Source organism: Pelodiscus sinensis, chromosome 3 (genome assembly GCF_049634645.1).
Source record: "Pelodiscus sinensis isolate JC-2024 chromosome 3, ASM4963464v1, whole genome shotgun sequence".
Lineage (NCBI taxonomy): Eukaryota > Metazoa > Chordata > Testudines > Trionychidae > Pelodiscus > Pelodiscus sinensis.
Window position 1 is genome coordinate 166,425,845 of NC_134713.1, and position 22,857 is coordinate 166,448,701.

At 40.1% G+C, this 22,857-nt stretch overlaps 1 protein-coding gene across 4 annotated transcripts in view; it reads right to left on the reverse strand.

Moving 5' to 3' along the window:
- The window catches only part of PPM1B (protein phosphatase, Mg2+/Mn2+ dependent 1B), an 87,804-nt gene that overhangs the window by 22,952 nt on the left and 41,995 nt on the right, over positions 1-22,857 (reverse strand). For 3 of the 4 annotated variants that reach the window (XM_006125464.4, XM_075925420.1, XM_006125463.3), the window contains 2 exons: positions 15,750-16,613; positions 13,330-13,447 (listed from right to left, as the gene is read on the reverse strand). In XM_006125464.4, the coding sequence (XP_006125526.2) occupies positions 13,330-13,447; positions 15,750-16,595 (964 nt within the window). In that variant the 5' untranslated portion in view covers positions 16,596-16,613. Of the gene's footprint in view, positions 1-3,930; positions 5,792-13,329; positions 13,448-15,749; positions 16,614-22,857 lie in introns of those variants that run through there. The other variant, XM_025185847.2, reaches the window with a different exon arrangement.

The following is a 22,857-nucleotide window of genomic DNA, read 5'->3' on the forward strand; positions in this document are numbered from 1 at the left end:
CTTACTAGGATAAAACCATTTAAACCTATGCAACCTAAGAAAGACAATTATGTGAAACAAAAAAACAGCTATACTATTTTTAAAAATGTTTTAAAATGAAGCCTACAATTTTGGCCAAAAAGATGTAGGTGTTCTTTAAATCTAGACTGTATATGCAATCAATTATGAAAGAAAATATTTGTTTTTATTTAAATAAAAAATACATTTATACAAGGCTCTGGGTACCCTAACGCATAATTAATACTACAACAAATCATCACCAACAGTAAAATAAACAAACATTCAAAACATCGGTCCTGCTTTGGGCAGGAGGTTGAACTCAATGATTTCCTGAGGCCTATTCCAACCCTATGATTCTATGGTTCTATGAAAAGAAAATTTGGTCTGCCAACCACCTACAAAAACAACTCAATTCCAACCCATTGTTATCCTAGAAAGTATACATCAAGCTCTCTTCAAAAACCTTATCAAATATATTGCTTTCTATATGCCCCCAAAAAATCATAAAATACAGGACATTTTAGACTATAAGGAGTAAGTTCCTGATTCTTGTAGTACTCTCAGAAAATGCCCTCCCAATATTTTTTGTAACTGTGGGACTCTGCTAACCATAGCTGCAGCACTAAGGAGTAGAGAAAGAGATGATGTGTCAAACAGTTAAGACCTAAGACATTACTGCATAAATTCAATGGTTAAGGCCTTTGCTTCATGTATCACAAGCACAATAAAAGTTTCTTCATATCATAGAAAATATTAGTAAATGACCACAAAACATATATACTTATCAAGCCAACATTCAACTACCAGAATAGGATATGAACTTAAAAAAAACCTAGATACTAAATTATTCACAGAAATTTTCTATTTAGAAGAAACCCTCCCTTTCTTTAATTAAACAAAATAATTACCTTGCTCACACCACAATGCAGCTCTCCAAATAACTAACTCAGTGTACTAAATACAATTGAGTCAGGTCTCAGTTCTCCTCCTTTTGGGCCCCACATGTAACTTTTCTTAAAAACACTGTATTATTTCTAGCTACGCCCTCTGAATAATCTGTCAGATGCATACCATTTATTTGCCAAGACTGCTTAGTTTGTTTTGTAAATTAACCACTTACAGAACATCCATAAAAATGGAGAAACTAAAATATTTGAGATAGTTAGCCACGTTCACTGTTGGATAAATGAATTATTGACCTTGATCCATGGAGTTCAGCTTTACAAATACACATTAGAACTATGCATAGTTTGTGACTTTGAAAATGGTAGAACATGGTAGGTGTCATGATACAGAAGTAGCTTAAGAACCTACATAAAAGTAATGTTTCACTTATCAAAGTGAATTTGCATGTCCCATGAAAATTTACAGAACTTTTCTATAGTGAGTGGGAAAATATGTCATTTATATGAGCAGCATGAGGGAATGGCAATGGCTAGCATAAGTGCTTTGCTTCAGGAAGTACTTTTCTCAGTAAAAGGTCTAGTATTTTTCTAATTCACATCAGGACAATATTTATTTAAAGCACTTTTATTGAAAGGTGCCTGATATCAAATACAAAAAGGAAAGTAATTTAATTTTGTATAGTTCTTATCTATTATAGTTTAACACACCTTAAGAGAACTCTTTTAAAAAACTTGGAATGTTTTTAACGTGTATATGTTTTTAATGTAAGTAAAAAAATACACCATTCTATTAGACAATTAACTTTATAACATTTCTGCAATTTAAGTGACTATAGAGGCAGAACAAGCAAATATTAACAAAGATTAACAAATGATAATATTTATGTGGTAACTTAATAGGGAACAAAGTCAAACAATTTTTCTTTTAGAAAACAATGCTGTTGGCTTGTTTTGGGAGGGGTTATGTGATCTAGTATTTTATTTGACATTCTAACCGTTCTAACTTCTATTCTAGATATTTGAACAGAATTAGGACACCTTTCCTTTATAATGGTATCTTGAAATTAAATAAAAGCTATATTGCTTTTACTTTTGCTACTGAGTACACTTTTACACAATATCTTAACTAGCAACATATACTTACTATCCAGTATTCAGTGGCAGTTTTTACCAAGTTCTTTCTTTGAGGGCACAGACAGCATCTTAAAATTTGCAAGCAAAGCTACCATTGTATTGCCCCAGTGGAATACCTTAGTTTTATTAAATGTAATTTCATAAAATGACCAAAATAATTAGAAGGTATGTATTATGTTCTTTTGTGTCCATCTTGTAGCGAATATGTAAGTTAAAAGGGAATAAATTCACCCATCCTAAAAGTTATTTTCCCTCCCTCTCTCCATTATATGTTCCTTAAAATCCTTTTCTTTGAAAAAATCCTAGAAGAAAAACCAAAACAAGCAAACTTACAAAGGCCAATATTCTACTATCCTTTAAATCTTTTTATTTTCATTCCCTGTCTCATTTCCGCCCATTCCCAGATTATTCTCTTTCTGAATATTCCACTATACTCAGTCAATCCTTAAATACTTCCTCTTTCTTCTTAGCTCTTCCCTCCTAACCTCTTCTCAATGAGAAGCAGATGTCATTTTTGCTATCATATATATATATATATAAATAAATAAACAAACAGTAGATCAGTAGGTGACCGAGACCAATTTCTTCTGATATGTGAGCAATGGCAGAAAGATGCAGTGTTGAATTTTGAATATCTGAATTATTTCTCTGCTAGTTCCCTTTTTATTGTCTGATCCTGACCTCATCTTTTGGATAAAAAAAAATATATCTTGACGCATACTTGGGCTATGTTCTGTCGTTTCTTTTCTGGGAAGTATATGGGAGAATGTCTCTAGGAAGCGGCACAGAATTAACACCACAATGTATGGAAAAGAGCATTACATGTACAATGACAAATTCAAATTAATCACAAATTGCATAAAGATTTTTGACCTAAAGTTTTAAAAAATCTGACTGCTCATGGCAAGTAAATCCTATACTAGTCTTTTTGTGAAATACCACATTACTTAACTAATTAAATTACTTATTGTGCTCCATTCTCCAAGACTTTTCCAGATCGTACATGTTTTCCCCTCACTGACTGCATCATGGAAACACAGAATTTTATTTTCTTGGGTACATTCTGATTACTGGTGGTATGAGGAGAGCATAAAAAAGAATTCCAACCTGCTAGGAAGAGGAGAGAGCTTTCTCTTGTGAGTACAATAAAACTCCAATTGTCCGGCATCCAGTGGTCCTGCACTCCTGATAGTCCGGCACCAACTGGAACCAGGAAGTGCTCCAGCCAGCCAGATCCGCCACCTCGACCTCTGGGGCGAGAAAAGCTGCTCCCGGTGCCCCTGGTCTGCTGGAGACCGTCTCCAGCAGACCAGGGGCACCGGGAGCAAAGCCACAGCAGCGGCGGGTTCCCGCGCTTCTGAGGCTTTGCCAGAGCAAAGCCTCAGAGGTGCGGCACCCCGCTGCCGCTTTGCTCCCGGTGCCCCTGGTCTGCTGGGGGGGCGCAGCTAGTGTGCCCCCCCCCCCCCCAGCAGACCAGGGTTTTGTTGTGGACCCTGGGGCAGAGCAGCTGGGGCGCTGCCGGTTGGTCCTGTAACGCCGCTCTGTGCACTACTGGACCAACCCGGCAGCACCCCAGCTGCTCTGCCTCAGGCGTCCTGATTCAGCCGCTGCTGGTCAGTTTCAGCAGCGGCTGAATCAGGACGCCTGGGGCAGAGCAGCTGGGGTGCTGCTGGGTTGGTCCAGTAGCGCCGAGGAGCGGTGCTACTGGAGCAACCCAGCAGCACCCCAGCTGCTCTGCCCCAGGTGTCCCCAAGTCAGCCGCTGCTGAAACTGACCAGCTCTGACTACAGGAAGCCCGAGGCAGAGTTGTTCTGCCCCAGGCTTCCTGGAATCAGCCGCTGATCAGTTTCAGCAGCAGCTGACTTGGGGGCGCTTGGGGTTCTTAAGTTGAATCTGTATGTAAGTCAGAACTGGCGGTCAGTTTCAGCAGCGGCTAAATCTGGACACCAGTTCCGACTTACATACAGATTCAACTTAAGAACAAACCTACAGTCCCTATCTTGTACGTAACCCGGGGACTGCCTGTACCTCCATTTTTACTCAGTTTTGTTGCAATGAAGCACAGTAAAAGCTGGCTGAAGACTTGTCAATTATCACTGCTAATATAGAGAATCCTGTCCCAACAGTGGACTGAAGTTTTTCTTCCTTTGTAATTTGAGCAACTTTTCCTTTATAATCCTCCATATTTATTTTATTCAACTGCTCAATCAGATCTCATATCAAAAGGATTGTTAATTAAAAGCACTGGTTAAAGAATGAAGATACCACACTCCAGTTCTTCGTTACAAAAGAAACTACTGCAATCTGCTGGACAACAACCGCCTCTCAAAAAGTAAAGACCTAAGATAATTGAAGGACAGGAATTAAATTATTTTAAAATAAGGTCAGTTACATTTCATTCTGATAGGACAGACAAAACTTTGTTTCCATTCATTGCTCTGAGGACTAATCTAGCAAAGTGTTAAGTACGTAACTAACTTATACATGAGTAGCTGTACAGGCATTAATGGGACAAGTCATGTGCTTAAAGCTAGGCATGTGTTTAAGTAGCTCTGGCCTGCTCTACACTACAGTGAAAGGTCAAATTAAGATACACAACTCCAGCTACATTAATTACAAAGCTGGAGTCGATGTATCTTAAACTGATTTTCTGTGCCGTCCACACAGGGGGAGGCCAATGACAGTAAATGCTCCTGTCAGCTTCCCTTACTGCTTGTGAGGAACAGGAGTACTGGTGTCAACAAGGGGGTATCCTCCGAGTTCAATTTAGTGGGTCTTCACTAAACCTCCTAAATTGAACTGCAGAAGATCAACCGCAGCAGTGTCAATCTTCTGTGTAGTGTAGACACGGTCTTTCTGAATTTAGACCTGAAAGCAATCACTACTAACAGTTACGATGATTACAGGAAGACAAAGTATCTTACTGACCATCACAATAAGGCATATGTACATTAACAATTTAGCAACGCAAAAAAAAATTAAAAATCCACTAAGAAGCAGGAAATCAAACAAAAGAGTAGGTCACCTGACTCTCCTACCAGCAACACAATTCTTTCTTTTACCAATGTGTTAGATTGCAAAATCAACTAAATGACTCACTAATTGCTAGTTCTTGCACTCTATTCTCTGAATGCTTTCCATCCAAAATTGCATGCAACACTATGGTAAGAGCCGTTAGCCCTCTTCTGATGTTTCCTTTGAAAAGTTTCTTATTTACAAAGCTGCTTATTTTAATACTCAACCAATTTTTCCAAACTTAACACCTAACATATTCCTCACTGAAGATTAAATGTGTGTGACAATGTAAAGTTATCTGGACAACAGATGCAATGGAGTTCAACAATTTTCTCAGTTTTCCTATACTCAGCTAACAAACAAACCATCTCAAGTGTCTACTTCAAGCTCCCACCAAATGCCTACTTCTGTCCTATAAATATTTGATGAACAAATTTCATAGAAAAATTATAGGCTGCTAATCTCTTAAACCAGAACTCAGCTACTTTATTAAGGAAACAATAGACATATGTCAAAAGGCTAGAGAGAGAATTTATTGAGGATAGATGAAATATGGTGGAAGAAAAATAGGGAGGGAAAATATTGTGGGTTCTTCTGCTTTGTCTTCTGTTTTCTTTACTTTCTTCTATTCTTGATATAAATGTCTTGAATACTAACTCATTCCTTGCCAAGTGTATGTCACTTAAAGGTCTTATACTTTATCCAACGTACAGAACATTGCATGACAGGGAGAACTCCTGTGGGAAAACCAAAAACAACTGAAATAACAGAACTGACAACTATCTGGGTAACTTACTTCTGCTGAATACCCTGGCTTATCAGTCACTTATATTGTGAGTTATTTCAAAATACAGCCAGTCCCCAAGTTACAAATGCGTCAACTTACGACCGTTCATATTTACGACCAACCTCCTATACGGCCGGAACCCAAGTTATGAACAAAATCCGCACTTAAGAATAGCGCGGCCGTAATGTAAGTGAATGTAATCCAACTTATGAACAGATAGAGTTTCTAGTGTTTGGTACGTAACTCGTTCATAAGTCGGGGAGTAGTAGTAGATCAAAAGGAATAGACCCCTATATTTGACCTTTCTATGAATTAAAGTCATGGGTTTTCCCAACTTAAAATGTTATATTTATGAAATATATAGGTATTATCTTTTAAAATATGATATATATTTCTACCCAAAATTAAATTTGGTGGATTATAAACAAAAAGCAATAATTTATAATAGGAAAACCACAATAATTTATATAATTCATCTAACACAATATTGTGACCAAAATACATTACACATAATTTCCACAATTAACCCAAACTAATTCAAAATCATCTGACCGGCCACCCTTAAACTTTTCAGTAATCTGCAATTACAAAAGTTGCTCTGTTTTTACTGTTCCATGTATTTTACAGCCACTTGATGCAACCTTCCTCCACGGCCATGGTGTGGGATGGGGGAGAGCCAGGGATGGTGTGGCTGGAGGAGTAAGAGCCCGGGGCTGGGCCAGAGGGGGTAGGGCCAGAGCTATTACACCTCGAGCCTGACCCTCCCCGGTGGCAGGTGAGAGAGCTAGGGCTGCCTACCACCGAGGCAGGGGGTGGGGAGGTTTGATGAGTGTAGCGAACAGGGGGCAAAGCACCCTGGTCTACCATTAAACTTAAAAGGGAGCTTCAAATACTAAGTAGCTCGGGGGGGGGGAGGGGGGCGGGCGGAGGGAAATCAGGCAACCTATTAAGTTACCTAATTTAGCTCTGATGTTAGCAAAAAACAAAGCATGAACCTAACTTAAAGTACATGAATAGCCTCACCAAAGTCTATGGTGGGACTAATATGCTTAAAAGATATCCACATGCTTAAGTACCTTTCTTAATCAGGGTCTTAAGGCACCAAACATAATTTTTAGAAAGTGATATTATGTTCTTGTATCATTAGCTATTTTACCATGAATGTATTATTAAATAATAAGACACTAATGCACATTAAAAAAGTTGAGTTTAGACTAGGCATGTGAATAGGTAACCAGTAAGAATCACCCTTACTAGGAGACGCTTATTGGGTAATCAGTTAACTAGCCCCTGGGACCAGGAGGTGCATCCCCACGGGCTAGAGGCCACTCCAGCTGGACTAGAGTGGTCCCCACCGAGGATCTTGCTTAATCGACTAATAGGCTAAACTTAATATTTAACCCATTAACTGATTAAAAGGGATTTTACATCCCTAGTTTAGACTCATTATTTTGACATATAATTCTCTATATAACCTCATGCAACAAGAATATGAAGTTAAGTAGTTTTCTTAGAGAGAATGGTATATTCACAAATAAGGTTAAACTAACTGCATAATTGTAAGCAAGTAAATTCTTAATCATAGTACTTATTGTGTACTTCTATAGAAAGTTTATCAATGTATTTTAAAACAAATCTCAAAACATCCCTATAAAGTAAAAGAACCTCACCTGAAGACATTGCCTCTGAAGCTTCCATTGGCTGCAGTTCCCCACTCCTGGCCAATGAGAGCTATGGGGACAGTGCCTGCCAAGGAAGGTAGTGCCTGGAGCCCTTTATACCCCTCTGCCCCATCCAGGGCTACAGGGGACACACTGGCATCTTCCAGGAACAACATAGGGCAAGGGGAGGGCCTGCCTTAGCCGCAGTGCGCCACCAGACTGGTAATACTAAAGGCCAGATTAAAAGCTCTCATAGGTTGCCCACTAGAAAATGCTGTCCTCCAAAAACACTATGATACTGTATATTCACTAAGTTGTGAACAGCTGGTAGCATGCTTTTCCTTTAGATTTTTCAAGAGTTTTCAAAGAAGAATCACTCTCCTTAATGTCTGAATTAAAAAAAAAAACTTCAGTTATCTCTAGCCCTATTTACTATTTGTATTTGGATTTTTATTATTCTACAATACAATAAAGTCATATCAATCCAATGATCCCAGCATCCTTGACAATATTATGTAAAAAATATTGAATAAACATGCCCTTAGTTTCCCCAGATCCAAGTAAATAATTCAGCAATAGCATAATAAAAACAAAAACTAAAGCCACATCCACCAGACTCCTACATCACCATAACCATTCCTACCCGACACGCATCTCCAAACAGAAAAGCAGACCCTGAATGCTAACATTACTTGAACTCTTACGGGTCTGGAGAGGACACAAGTTTCACAAGTCCAGAGCTCTAATGGCAAACATCTTGCTGATTGTGCCTTCTCATAGTGAGAGGGCTTCAGCTCAGGCATCTGCAATAAACTGGATAACAGCATACAGTGTACTGGAAGAGGTGGTTTTAAGCAAGTAGGTCCCACCTCAATTGACATCATGAAATCAATCCTGAAATTAACAAGCAGGTGCAGTGCAGACTGTAGAGCACAGCATTGGTAAGCATGTGGAAAAAACCACTGCTTAGGAAAGAACTAGTTGAGAATTTGAAAATGAAAGACAGCCTGAATGAAAGTGATCATGAAATCATAAGAGTTCGTGATTCTAAGGAATGGTCAAAGAGAAGAGCAAAATGAAGACAATGGATTTTAAGGCGGTAAACTTTAGTAAATTTGGAGAGCTAGTAGATAAGATCCCATGGGAAGCAAGAATAAAAGGAAAAACAATTGAAGACTATTCATATCTACATACCTCTAGTTTCCATCCAAGATACATCACACGATCAATTGTTTACAATCAGGTCCTAAAATATAACCTGATTTGCTCCAATCCCAGAGACAGAGACAAGAGGAAGACCAACGACTTATTGATGAGGAAGAAACAACAGAAAACATGGAAATGGCAGAGGTGCTTAATGTCTTCTTTATTTCAGTTTTCACCAAGAAGGTTGGTAGGTCGGCAGTGACCAGATGAATGCTAGCGGTAATAGGATAGGTTAAGACGTTAAAATAAGGGGAAAAATGTTAAAATTACTTAGAAAAATTAGATGTCTTCAAGTCAACAGGACCGGAGGAAATGCATCCTAGAAATACTCAAGGAGCTAAATGAGGAGATATCTGAGTCACTAGTCATCATCTTTGAGAAGACATGGAAGACGCAAGAGATTCCAGAAGATTGGAAAAGGGCAAATATAGGGCCCTTGTATAAAAAAGGAAATAAAGACAACCCAGGAAAACAGACCAGTCAACCTAAGGTCCGTGCCAGGAAAGATAATGCAGCAAATAATTAAGACATTCATCTGCAAACATCAGGAAGATAATAAGGTGAATGGTAATAGTCAGCATGGGTTTGTAAAGGACAAATCACATCAAACCAATCTGAAAGCTTTCTCTGAAAGTATAACAAGCCTTGTGGATAAGGGGGAACAATAGACATGGTATACCTAGACTTTAGTAAAGCATTTTTATCATCTTGCATGACCTTCTCATTAACAAACTAGAGAAATACAACCAAGATGGGGCTAGGTGGGTGCATAACTGGTTGGATAACCATAATCAGAGAGTAGTTATTAATGGCTCACGGTCATGCTGGAAGGGCATAACAAGTAGGATTCCACAGGGGCCAGTTTTGGGACCAGTTCTGTTCAATATATTCATCAATGATTTATACAATGGAAAAGAGAGCACACTCAAAGTTTGCAAGCTGGGAGGGGCAGCAAGTGCTCTGGAGGATAGGATTATAATTCAAAATTATTTGGACAAAATAGAGAAATGGTCTGAGGCAATTGGGGTGAAGTTTAATAAAGAGAAATGCAAAGTACTCCACTTAGGAAGGAACAATCAGTTCCACACATATAGAATGAAAATATCTTGGAAGCAGTACTGCAAAAATGGATCTAGGGGACACAGTAGACTGCAAACTAAATGAGTCAATAGTGCGACACCGTTAAAAAAAAAATAGGCAAACATTATTCTGGGATGCATTAACAGGAGTGCTGTGAGGAAAACATGAGAAGTAATTTTTCCGCTCTACTCTGCTGAATAGGCCTCAGCTGGAGTATTGTGTCCAGTTCTGACCACCACATTTCAAGAAAGATGTAGAGAAACTGGAGAGGGTCCAGAGAAGAGCAACAAAAATGATTAAATATGTTGAAAACATGACCAATGAGGGAAGACAGAAAGAAATGGGTTTGTTTAATTTGGAAAACAGAAAACTGAGAGGGGACATGATATGAGCTTTCAAATACCTAAGAGGCTATCACAAGGAGGGGGGACAAAAACTGTTCTCCTTAACCTCTGATGGTAGGACAGGAAGTAATGGGCTTAAATTGCAGCAAGGCAGATTTAGGTTGGAAATTAGGAAAAACTTCCTGTCGAGGTGGTGAAGCACCGGAATAAATTGCCTATGGAGGTTGTGGAATCTCCATAATTAGAGATACTTAAACAGGTTAAACAAACATTTATCAGGAATGGTTCTTGGTCCTGCCGTGAAGGCAGGGGACTGGACTTGAAGACCTCTCAAGGTCCCTTTCAGTTCTAGTAGTCTATGATTCTACAATTAACAAGCAGGCCACTGAATTCTGCATTAGCTGCATTTTCCAAATTGATATAAGTAGTAGTCTCTCGGTGCAATCTTGAAGTGACAAAGGTCGGCTAAGAGTTGGAAAGTCTGCACATAAAAGAACCTGCAACACCTTCTGAACCATGCGGCTGCTATCTGATCAGCCAGCAGCAGCCACAACTTTAGACCCCAGATAGTGAAAATGGTCAACAAACAAGAAGAGGCACACTTAAAGAAAGACCAAAACAACCCAGCATCATTTCTCCCAGTTGCTTTCCCCCAATCGCTCTCACCTCAGACTGAGCCTCAGACAGATAGCTCTGATCTTTACCCTACAAAATGGCTTTATACAGTTCCATCATCAACGTACTGAAGACACTCATTCCACGCTTCTCACTAAACCTCCAGATGATCATGAAGATATTAAGCAAGAGGAGTGACCAGGGAAACCATTGGAAACCCAAATGAGTACCTTTAGTAAACAGCAATTGCACACCACTACCTTCCGAGCACTCAGCAAAGAAAAACTGAAGTCACAGAGCAGATGACATATTTGATATCATCATGGACATCTCACCAGCAGGAATGTCTGTGTCATAACCAGGTCAGCAACAAGACAGACAAGGAGAGCCAAATATATGAAAAGCCAGTAAATACTTTAAGAGTTGTTTTGCAACAGCCTTTTTACATAATCTTAACCAAAAATACAAGTTCAATAAAGAAGCAATAGTTGGTAAGACATCATCCAGCAATGGATTTATGGAATTAAGAGCACTATGAAGGAGAAGAAAAAAACCTGAACCAGCAAGCCACTTTTACACATATGCTGTCACTTTCAGATATCTGCATTTACTGAGAGGAAGGAACTTTACTCAAGTTTCTGGAATGGAACAAATTAACAAAGACATTGATTGATTAAGTTCTGCATACAGCTATCCATACACAATATTCACATTTGGTGCACATTTAAACCCTTTAGAAAAACAATGTACTTTCACAGATAGCGGTTTTCAATCACTCAATCATAAATTCTCTTTCGCTTCCCTTTTCAAATTCAAGTCTTAGCAAATGTAGGGGTCAATTGCGGAAGAACTCTGTACGTGCTAGTTTAGGGGCGGTAAGGCCTACATTCTTCCCCTCCCTTTTCCCTACATCTCACGAGCCAGAAGCAAGTCTTTGGGAACATACTCCACTTAAGATAAGTATTGTTGCCAGTATAGCAGGAACAAGTATGAGATATGGGTAAAGGGCAAGAACGCATAAACAATTCTGTTTACCCTAACGTACTGATCACGTAAACAGGGCCAAAGAACAAGTAGATCCAGAATAGAACCAGATCGATAACTAACAGGTAAGCCCTACATCAGCACGTATTGAGTAACCCCTGGAAATTTCCAAACTGCAAAACAAGGCAGGGAAACTGTATTTAAGGCTGCCTCAGAGCCTAGCAAATTGAACCTCACTGATGGGCTTTGGGTACTGGCGCCTCGGAAGCTGAGACAACCTCCCACTTCGTCCGCAGCCTACCCGGGGTCCCAGGCTTGCAGGAAGGGACGTAAGATATGCCGCTTCTTTGTTATATTCTTCTTCCAGTTATGGGGCACAGCTGTTAGCTGTCAGGAAATAAACTACTTGTGTTTAACAGATACCTGTGTGGCGTATTTTGTACCTTGAGAGCATAGTGTTGGACCTGAGACTTACTCTGGCGGGCTACAGCAAAGCATGCATTTTTCATTAAGGACGACTTATATGCTTTCAATTTTTAAAATAAAAAATGGTTTGAACAATTTTTAGTTAATGAAATCCTTATTTCACATTAACTCAAGAACAACAGATTTCCTCTGAACCTTAACAAAAAACACAAAAGCCACACGAGTTCAAATGAAACATTAGAAATAATAGTTCAAAAGAGCCTTCTCTTCCACAGAGTAAACTGTTAGCCTATTACAATATATGCAATGACAAAATGTTTAGAATCCATATTTATTTTTTTACACAATTTCAAATATATGCCAAAATTTATGAAACACAGAAAAGCAATTTGAGAGCCAAACTGAGTATTTGCTACAATAATAATTTAAGATACCCAACTATCAATATAGCCACAATACCAATATAGCCACAATACAAGTGGCTGACATGAAGCACATGTTCCCTAAAAACAGATTACTTAGGTTATTACACTGGCATCATAGCTTCCAAAACAATGGTATTTCTATCATTAGAAGAAAAAGACAGCAAGATTCATTGTGATAAAATAATGTTGAAAATTGAAGAAAAACGTTTGACACACACAAAATATAAAAAAGAAAGGTGGGAGATAATAGACATTACTTCCTAAATACAATCTTTACCATAGGCTTGATTAGCATAAACTGTTTAAATATAATGGGCTAAATTCAAGGTATGATATAAGCAAGTTCATCTCCACCAATTTCAATAAAGTTTACCTAGATTAGATGAAGTTGTGCTTAAATCAAGTGCTAATCCTAACCTTTTTCTGATCATAGGTACAGGTTAAAATTTTTATCACATTTTAACAGGTCATGGTCAATCTTAAGGTGAAGCCTGTGGCTCACTTCAATCAACTAAGCAGAGGTAAAAAGTGTTAACTCCTGAACAGATAAAGAAAGAGGTATTGGTTAGATCAGAATTAGCTAGAACCAAACATTTAATGTTTTTCCTAACTTACAGAAATCCATGGAGTTTTACCTACTATCTAGCCGGTCTGAATTTAACCCAGCATCATTTAAAATTGAAAACCATTAGGTTTTTAAGCTTATGAAGATAGCAATATATTTAATACGCAAAGTGGTTTTCCTACCTTCAACCCGTGATTCCAAGTGCTTATCCAGATCGGCATCCTTTTTCACTGCCTCATCTGAGACCTTAGGGGCATTTGAAAAACAAACTAGTACAATACTCATGTTATCACGACTTCCCTATATAGTGGAGAGAAGAAAAAAAAAAAAACATTAGAGGGATCTTCTTTGTTTTAAACTTCTTGTCTACCTCACTATTAATTGCACTAGGTTGTTCAAAGACAGATACCATAATGAACCATTGTTAACACAATTAAGTGCACATTTGTAACATGTTAATTAACTAGCTGCTATATATTTTATGTTGAAAAGATGTTAGTGTCTTGGTATTTTATAGATTACCTTACAATTAGTAATAAATGGCACTATTAAGCATATCTTTACTTGTTTAAAAGCTAACACCAAAACGATTACAAGTTATAATGAAGAAATTGCTTAACTGTTACCAAAATACACACACATACATATATATTATATGCGTGTATGTATACACACAGGGCTTGACAAATGGCAGCGAAAGCCGCTTGCCAGCCCCGCACTGCGCATGTGCAAGAGCCGCATTGTGCACGTGCGCACCGCCAGTAAACGGGGTCCCCGGCTGAAATCTACTCACCATGGGCGAGTAGATTCTATAGTTTGTCGAGCCCTGTATATATATATGTGTGTGGTGTGTGTGGTGTGTGTGTGTGTGTATTATATATATAAATAAATAAATAAAATTGTAAAAAAAAACCTCAGGTGAGCCCATTGCAGCTCATTCCAAATATATTTATTTATTTGAATCTGTTTGTGCCACTGCTTAGATTGCATTTCTCTTTGATGCTATGAAGTTCCAAAAACGAATAAAATCACTCATATGGCCAAGAACCAACATAACCTTTTTCTACCCACCTCCCCAGGTCAGCCACTAATACGTAGTTAATATGAAACTCACAATTTACTTACAAATTATTGAAAACTACCAAATTTGAATATTAATTTCATCTCCTACTTGATAATTTGTACACATTTCCATCTGATTTTATAGTTCAACACATAACATGCAAACACATCAATGCTACTTTCTTTTAGTATCTCTTTTATACTAGGGATGTTAAATATCAATTAACTAATCAAATAGTTGATGTGATTTCCTTTGACTATTCGATAAAGGACTAGCATGAGTTCCACCTCTGAAATATCAATGACTGAAACATCCTGTGGACCCCAGGGCTAGCAGGCAGTCCCCCACTGACCCTGGACTCCATGCAGGTGCTTCCGCTTTGAAATGTACAAGAACCCCAGCTTCCACTTATCCTTCTATTTTTGCTTATTGGATAGTCGACTAGTCGATAAGTCGCTTACATTCCTATCTTGTACTTCATTTTTGCAAAACTATAATCCCAGCCCTAATTTACTACTGTACAACCATTCTCAGAATGTATTTTAATTCCCCCACAAAACTGATCTATCAAAAGTCCGATCTTTCCTCTCTTTGCATATCGTGTTTGTACAGGCTGAACCTCTCTAGTCCGGCACCCTTGGGACCTGACCAGTGCCAAATTAGAGCATATGCTGAACCACAGGAAGTCAATATTGTCTTGCAGCATTACCAACTCCATTGCTTACTGGGATCTTAGAAGACATTTTGGGGTAAATTAAACTAAGCAACAGCACAGAACACAGAGCTAGGACTAGTGGCAGTAAACAAACTTTGTGGGATCACAGGAAACATGGCCACAACCATGATAAATGGACACCTGGCTAACTAAAATCATGCCAGACCAGAACATGCCAACTAGAGAGGTTCAATCTGTATAATCTTAACTGAAATTCTTGATGCAGTAGTGTAAGGACTGAAAGAAGAATAGGTATCCTAGCTGCTTCTATATAGCAGATAGCATGAAGATTTGGAAGAGTGTTTTTTAAAATTATCCATTCTCAAACTGTGAACATGGAGAGAACATTTTAGCAAGCACCGGTTGCTGCCAAGCCAAACAAATGAGATCACTCAGTATTACTAGTCATTATATATTTTTTTGTTCAGATATAAACCAGTGTTCAGTTCCTAGAGCACATCACCACACCCACTCTCTTGCAGGAGCACAAACAGGACTCTGGAGTAGGAGGGTAACATAGTACAAAGTTTTTAAAGTTTCCTTCTACACCAAGCCCCATGGGATTCTCATCTTTTGCACACAATAAAAGATAGTCGTCAGGAGTAAAAAATTCCCTCCTCTTCCAGAGCTGCAGAAAATTGAGCTAAAACCTCAAATTCACTCCAATCTTGCAAGTAGTATGAACTTATTCACATTCCCTGGGTCACAAGAAGAAAATACAACTAGAGGGAACTGAAATCATTCCTTATAATTGGTATCATATTAATCTAACAATTAAAGATCAATAATTATATAACAACATTTATGGAAAAAGAGTTACATACCTTATGTAAACAAGTATCCACCACCCAATTGCACACTTTTTCCAAGTCATCTGATACTTCAAGCCTAGATTTAACAAATTCACAGAGCTCTTCATTGCTCATTACATCCCAGATTCCATCACAAGCTAAAATGATAAATTCATCCTCTTCTGCTCTTAAGATTTCATAAACCTCAGGCTCTGGGGAAACAAGCTGCTCTGTAGGGCCTTTGCCATCAACACATTTGTAGTCATAGTCACCCAGAGCTCGGGAAACTGCCAATGAACCATTAACACGCTGAATCATTACACTACCTCCTGCATTCTGGATTCGCTCCTTCTCCCTTGGGTTGCAAGGTTTGTGATCCTGTGTTGAAAAACACACTTGTCCATTTCTATAGAGAACAGCACGTGAATCACCACAGTTGATAAAGTACATATGCTCACGTGAAATCATAACTCCCACTGCTGTTGAGCCACTCCTGTCCATTCCATTTCTGAGGTCTGAAAAATTGCGCATATATTCATCAATTTTCAAAAAGCCAGTTCTGATTCCACTCTTGACATTTTCCACTGAAGGCTCAAGAGTTGATCCAGGCTTTTCTGATGCCCTAAAATCATCATTGTTGGTGATGTGTTCTAATAAATGTGTTGAACAGTAATTTGCCACACGAGATCCTGCATGACCATCATAGACAGCAAAAAAAGACCAGTCCTCTAGGCCATGAGGAATACCTACAACAGCTGTATGAGCATCTTCCATTTCCACTCTCCATCCTTGCATACTGCTGAGACCATAACGCAAGCCATTCCCTGCACCATGAGCATTATGTTTATCAGTTTTTGGTTTATCCAAGAATGCTCCCATGTTTATTTGATAATGAATCTGGAAAACAAAAGAAAAATCTTAGTATATACTAATAAGTTAACCTATTATCCCACAAAAAAAATTGTACAGCAAGCTGTCAAAACAATTCACGTCATATCTTATGGTTTTTCTTACAGTACATTCAGTGAATTACAGTATAACGAAGTGTGTTCAAAGTATGTATTTTTATTCAAGTAAGCAACAGTATTTTTAAACCCGATTCTGTCAAATTAGACATTTTTGGTAGCTTATGTGGCCCTGCTCCTAATGGAAGCAGAGAAAAGCAGGCTTATCCTTGTCTTAGGGACATTTCACGCTAATGCAAATTCTTCACAAAGAAGGAGTATCTTGGGGGTCTCTGTAGCACCAGTTGCTCCTCCCCAGTCCAAGTCCCTCAATTCCATAAAAGTCACCTATTATTTTTTTTCCATAGCTCCCCAGAAGCTGTCCACTTCAGAGGAGTACTGAATACTACCAGGGAAGTAAAGTAACATTGGCAGGGAGAGGCCATCCTACCCACAGAACATTGAGTTTGGGGGCAGCTTTTCCAAGAACAGTGTAAGGACATATTCTTCTCACTCACCCATCAGCAAGGTGGTGAGGGTTATTTCCACAACAGAGTCCTCAGACGAGTCCCTTAAATAAAAATCAGGCCTCCTATGCAGTGTTTCCTCTAATTTTTTCCATCCATGTGCAGAATTAATTTTGTTATGTGCACCATATTTCGGTAACATGGGGATGTTAACCACCAGTAGAAACCAAAAACCTAGATATATTTTCTCTCTCTCTCTATAATCAGGGGTCGACAAATTATGGAAAAACCTTCTCACCAGACAAAAAAGGGACTCTCCACCCTCCCCCACAAAAAGTGCTTTTTTAATGGCATTAATTCCTAATAAGAATAAGAACAGTAATTACTAATAAGTTATTAATAAATATCACTCAAGCTATTAATAAATCTCTTATAAACCTCTAAGTTCTCTCTCTGTTGCCATGTCTCCTCCCCTTGTTCCATCAGCTCCCCTGGTGCCTGCTGTCCCCCAACCCCTCACTCTCCTCTGATGTCCTGACTCCTGCCCTTCTCACTGCTCTCAGACTTCATGAGACCTGCCCCCCTAAACCAGCCCTTCTTTCCCCCCTGTGCCCACTCCTCCAGTAGCCCTACTCTGATCATGTGAGCTACCCCTCTTCATCCCCTCTCCTAAAACCTCCCTCTACACACGTGCCCCACCTCTCTCTTCTGGTGCTGGTCCCTCCCCTGCAGGTGTCTGCTCTTCTGCTTCACACTCAGAATCCCTTGGCACCTGCACCCTCCTGGTGCCTCCCCCTTCCCTCAGTGCCTCTGCCCCCTATGCTCTCTTTTTCCCTGATACCCACCCCCTCACCACCCTCTGCCCCCGTTACCCTCATGCCCCTGTGCCCTCACAGATGTCTTGCTCCATCCCCACCTTCCTCATGCCCACCCCTTCTTTCAAGCCTTCTCCCAGCACCTCCTCCTCCAGCCCCCCAGTGCCCTTACCCTCTCCTCTCCCAGCATCACCCTATCAGCCCTCCCACTGACACCTCCCCTCCTGCCCTTTTCCTCATTGTCTGTACTTGGCCCCCTGGCATTTGTCTCTCCTGCATCCCTGTCCCTTGGTGACTTCCCCTTTCTTCTTCTCCTGACCTCCTCCCCTCCCCTCCCCTCCGCACAAGCCCCTTCCCCTCCCCCAGAGCCAGCTCTAGGTTTTCTGCTGCCCCAAGCAAAACATTTTTGCCCGCCCTGCCCCCCCCCCCCCCGTCGTCTTTTACACATTTGCATTTTGCAATGGGTTCTTTTTTTGTTTGCTTTCGTTTTTGTCCCGGCATTTTAGCCCTATAAATAGCAAATATTATTTTCATTCGTTTTTTTCCATAAAGGCAAAGGCGCTTCAAGTGAACTCCCCCTTTCACTCACTGCTGGGTCACAGCAGCCTTTTCCCTGCCCTGTCCAGCCCCTCCCTATGGACAAGTACCTTTCACTCCCGACTCACAAGGGGAACAGGGTGCGAGGACAGCACAGAGCCAGAGGGGCGCAGGGATCGGATCGGGCCGCGCCACCCATAGTGCGGGCTTCGGCCAGCCCGTCACAACGGCCCACCGGGCCAGTCCGTCCCTGCACTCGCCAACTGGTAAAATCTACTCACCACGGGCGAGCGCGCGAGTGTATTTGTCGAGACCCAGAGGATAATACTCCAAGCAGGACAGGTTAGGCATTTTAGATTGCACTACTCAAAGAGTTAAATTTAAACATAATACAGAAATAAAAATGATGAATGAATAGATCAGTCAAAAAACTAAAATAACACTTAGAAAGAAGAATTAAGAAGGAACATCATCACAAATCTGTGTGGGAAGGAGTGTGTGTCAGAAGACACTGTGTGTGCTGTATGAAAGCGTTACAAACACATACAAGTAAGTGTGTGTGTGAAAGCAGAGCACTGCCTTTTTCACCCCAATATCATCATATATATATGACACACACACACACACACACACACACACACACACACATAAATAAAATAAAATATGAATGATCACCCCTAATATCATCATCTCATAGAAACTAACCTCCCTGCCCCCCCCCCCCCCCGTTCTAAAATCTGATTTGTCAATTTTGTGCGTGTTCGCTTTCTTCTGATTGTATCCCTTTGGTATATACGGTCATGCCAATTTTCTTCCACAATTTGATCTTAGGAAGTGTGTCTGGCCCATGAAAACTCATCACCTAATAATCCATCTTGTTAGTCTTTAAAGTGCTGCATAATCCTGTCTTTTGTTTCAGCAAGACCAGACTAACACGACTACATCTCTATTACTACACTGCCCCTTTAAATATGCTGCCTCCATTTCAAGTATGTTTCCCTTTTTAGTAGAGCTGCTTGTTCAGAAACAGCAGCAGCCACCAGCAAGCTCCCTCAATCCTGAATCATGTCCTGTCTCCTGCCCCCCTTTCTGTGGAGATGGAATAAAGGGCGGTAGGAGGGGGACACCATGACATCAACAGCCTCTCCCCACATGCCACTCTTCATAGGAAGCAGACTCCAAAGCAAAGGACAGGAGCAATATGGCAGTGGCAGGAGGGACACCTCAAGTGCATGACACTTGACATCTTGCTGGACAGCCACCCAGCCATGAAACTTTGGGGGAAACTTAGCTCCTGTGTGTGTAAGCAATTCCAATTTTTAACTTCTCCAAAACACATTTCTTAAACTAATTTTGGGTGCAATTTAAAATTCAAAATATATATTTCCTAAATTAAAATTATTATGCTGAAAAGAAACCAGCTCTTTCACAGTACTAAGAAAAATCAAGCAGAACTAAATAACTAAATGGATATAAGGACAGCAACTTTTTGAGATGATGGCAGATAATTTACTCCAAATAATGAACTTCGAGCTCATACAAATTCCTTTTAAACAATGCCATTTTACTCACCTTATTTTAGATAGAAGTAGTATATTTCACTCTAATTATCACAATGCTTTTAATACTATAGTGAGAAACAACATTAATTATTGTTCTAGTTATGCTGTACAGTCTTACTCTATAGATTTATTTTCCAAGCCATTTGTTTGCATTACCATTCCCTTCAGCACAAAATTTTCAAGTTCAACAAAGGGTCAAGCCAGAGTTGATAGAAACTCTTTAGGACTAAATGACATAATTCAGCTCCACCCTTTTCCAAAATGGTCTATAATATTGTCCGGAGGCAGATACAGTCAGATCAGAATAACAGATAAATCAAGGCAGAGTTTTCTGTAATCATCCTTGAGGGGCCAGGTGCATGAATGGTGGAGTATTTACTGTAGGAAGAAATGTGAATAAGTGGAAATTTACAATAAGGAATATTTATCTTCAAGCTCTAATTTAAAGTGCCTTTTTTTAAAAAAAAAAAAACACTCATGGTCTCCTCTTTCATTCTAAGACCAGATTATCTTGTGCTGCAAGGTAAAAACATGTCCCTGCAATGTTATATTATTAAACCTTCAATGTACTCATAGACTTTGCCTATTAATTATACAATCCTCACATATATTGCATACGAAAACCTTTTCAGCTAATTTTTTTTCATTAAGCAGAGTACTGAATGCTATTCATTCAGTAGTATTGTGACAATTTCACACTAGATATTTCAAGTTACTAACTTCTGTGTTTTGCCCTTAATATTCTAAAAGGCATGTCTGGTAATTTTAAAAACCCCACCCCCAGATTATTATCTTAATTTTATGTAATAAATACCTTCCGTATTCAGAAGTTCATTTAACCATAACAACTGTAACACAATAATGAGGATGTGTGATAAGGATGTCAAGTATTGATTAATTTACTAGTTGAGTATTCGATGGACTTTATCAACTACGAGACTAGTCATTAAGGAAGGGTGCTTTAAGCACTCACTTCTGGCTCATGCTGCTGCTCTGCACTCTTAAAGGGACAGAGAGGAGCCGATGGGCAAAGGCTCATTCTCTGGTCCCCGGCTGGGTCTCAGGACAACTCATAGACTTTAAGGTCAGAAGGGACCATTATTATCAGCTAGTATGACCCCCTGCACAATGCAGGCCACAGAATCTCACCCACCCACTCCTGGAATAATCCTCTCACCTATAACTCAGATACTGAAGTCCTCAAATGATGATTTAAAGACCCCAAGATGCAGAGAATCCTCCAGCAAGTGATCCATGCCCCATGCTACAGAGGAAGACGACTCTCAGGCTGCCATTCTGCATTTTTAAGAGGGATGCAGCCGAGGCAGCTTCCCCCCCCCCCAAAAAAAAAAACAAAACAAAACACACATCTCTCTCAGGCTTATGCTGAGACAGACCTGAAGCAGACAGGCTGACGCTGCTATGTCCCTTTAAAAGGACAGAGGGGCAGCGTAAGGGAGGTCAGGGGGACGGCTACCACTGCCGTGTCCTGCTTAAAAGAGCAGAGGGGCAATGTGAGAGGGGGCTAGCTGCCTCTGTTGTGTCCCTTTCAAAAATGCAGGGTGGCAGTGTGAGGGTTGTCCTGAGACTCAGCAGGGGACAGAGAGCAGGCTCCTCTCTGTCCCTTTAAGAGTGCCAAGTGGTGGGGGGACAAGGGGGTGATGGAGTAGTCGATAGTACTCTCCGATAAGCTCCTGCTTATCGGGTAGTCAACTACTCCTTCACATCTCTACTGTGTGAGCTACGAAAATGCCAGAGATATGGCCTTTCTAAAGAGTTAGGTTTACAACTTCACTTTTTGTGTGTGATTTTTTTAACCAAAATCCAGATAATTGATGAAGGATGAAAGGCTTTACTATGCTCTCCCATGAAAGCCATTGCCTTGGAAATGAGCACTGAGACTCTCTCTGGAGCAATATGTAATACATTTGCTGATGTAGGGGAGGCACCGAAATCCCTGGTTGGATTATCTCATTGGTGAAAAATTTCATCACGTCATGGAGTTCTCATTCATGGTCAGACACAAGTTTCCCACAGAGAGAATCCAAAATCACAGTCCCTGGAATACAGACTGCTCACAACAGGACCTTGTGTGCACTGTAACAATCCCACAATCAAAATGCTTCTGCACAATGTGCTGGTAAATATTGTTATGTATCCCACATTACAGTGTTATGGGATGGCAGAGCAGATCCCTGCATATCTTGGGATTCCCCCTCAGTTCTCCCACAGCCTCAGTTGCTGGGAGCAGCAGCACAAGCAGCTTTGTAAGCCAACAATTCCCAACCACTATCAACAAAGGAAGAGGAAAAGAAAAAAGTCTCTCGTAAGCATGTAAGATTTTTATTGCTAAAACTGGGCATTTTTCTCAATGAATGTCACATTACGGTATTTACGCTCTCACAGTTTGTCGCCAAAAAGCAGTTTTAAATCACAAAAACTTAGTAGTGTAGATAAGGCCCAACTATCTACAATGCTAAAACAGTTGGGGGTAGAGATGTGAACAACTAATCGACTAACCGATAAGCAAATGCTTATCGGATAGTCAACAGGCTAGTAGACTAGTCCCCCCCATCCGCTCCACTTGCTGCCTCTATCAGAAACAGGCAGGGCGGGAGGGGAACAAAAAGGGGTACTTCAAAGTGGCAGTGTCACATGGAGCCTGGGGCCAGACCTTGGGCTCCACAGAGTGCTGCCACTTTGAAACACCACATGCAGCACAGGGACAGATGGGGTGTCCCCAGGCTCTCCACAGTGTTTCAAAGCGGCAGTGCTCCCCGTAGTCCGGAATCAGCAAGGAAGGCCCCAGCTGATCC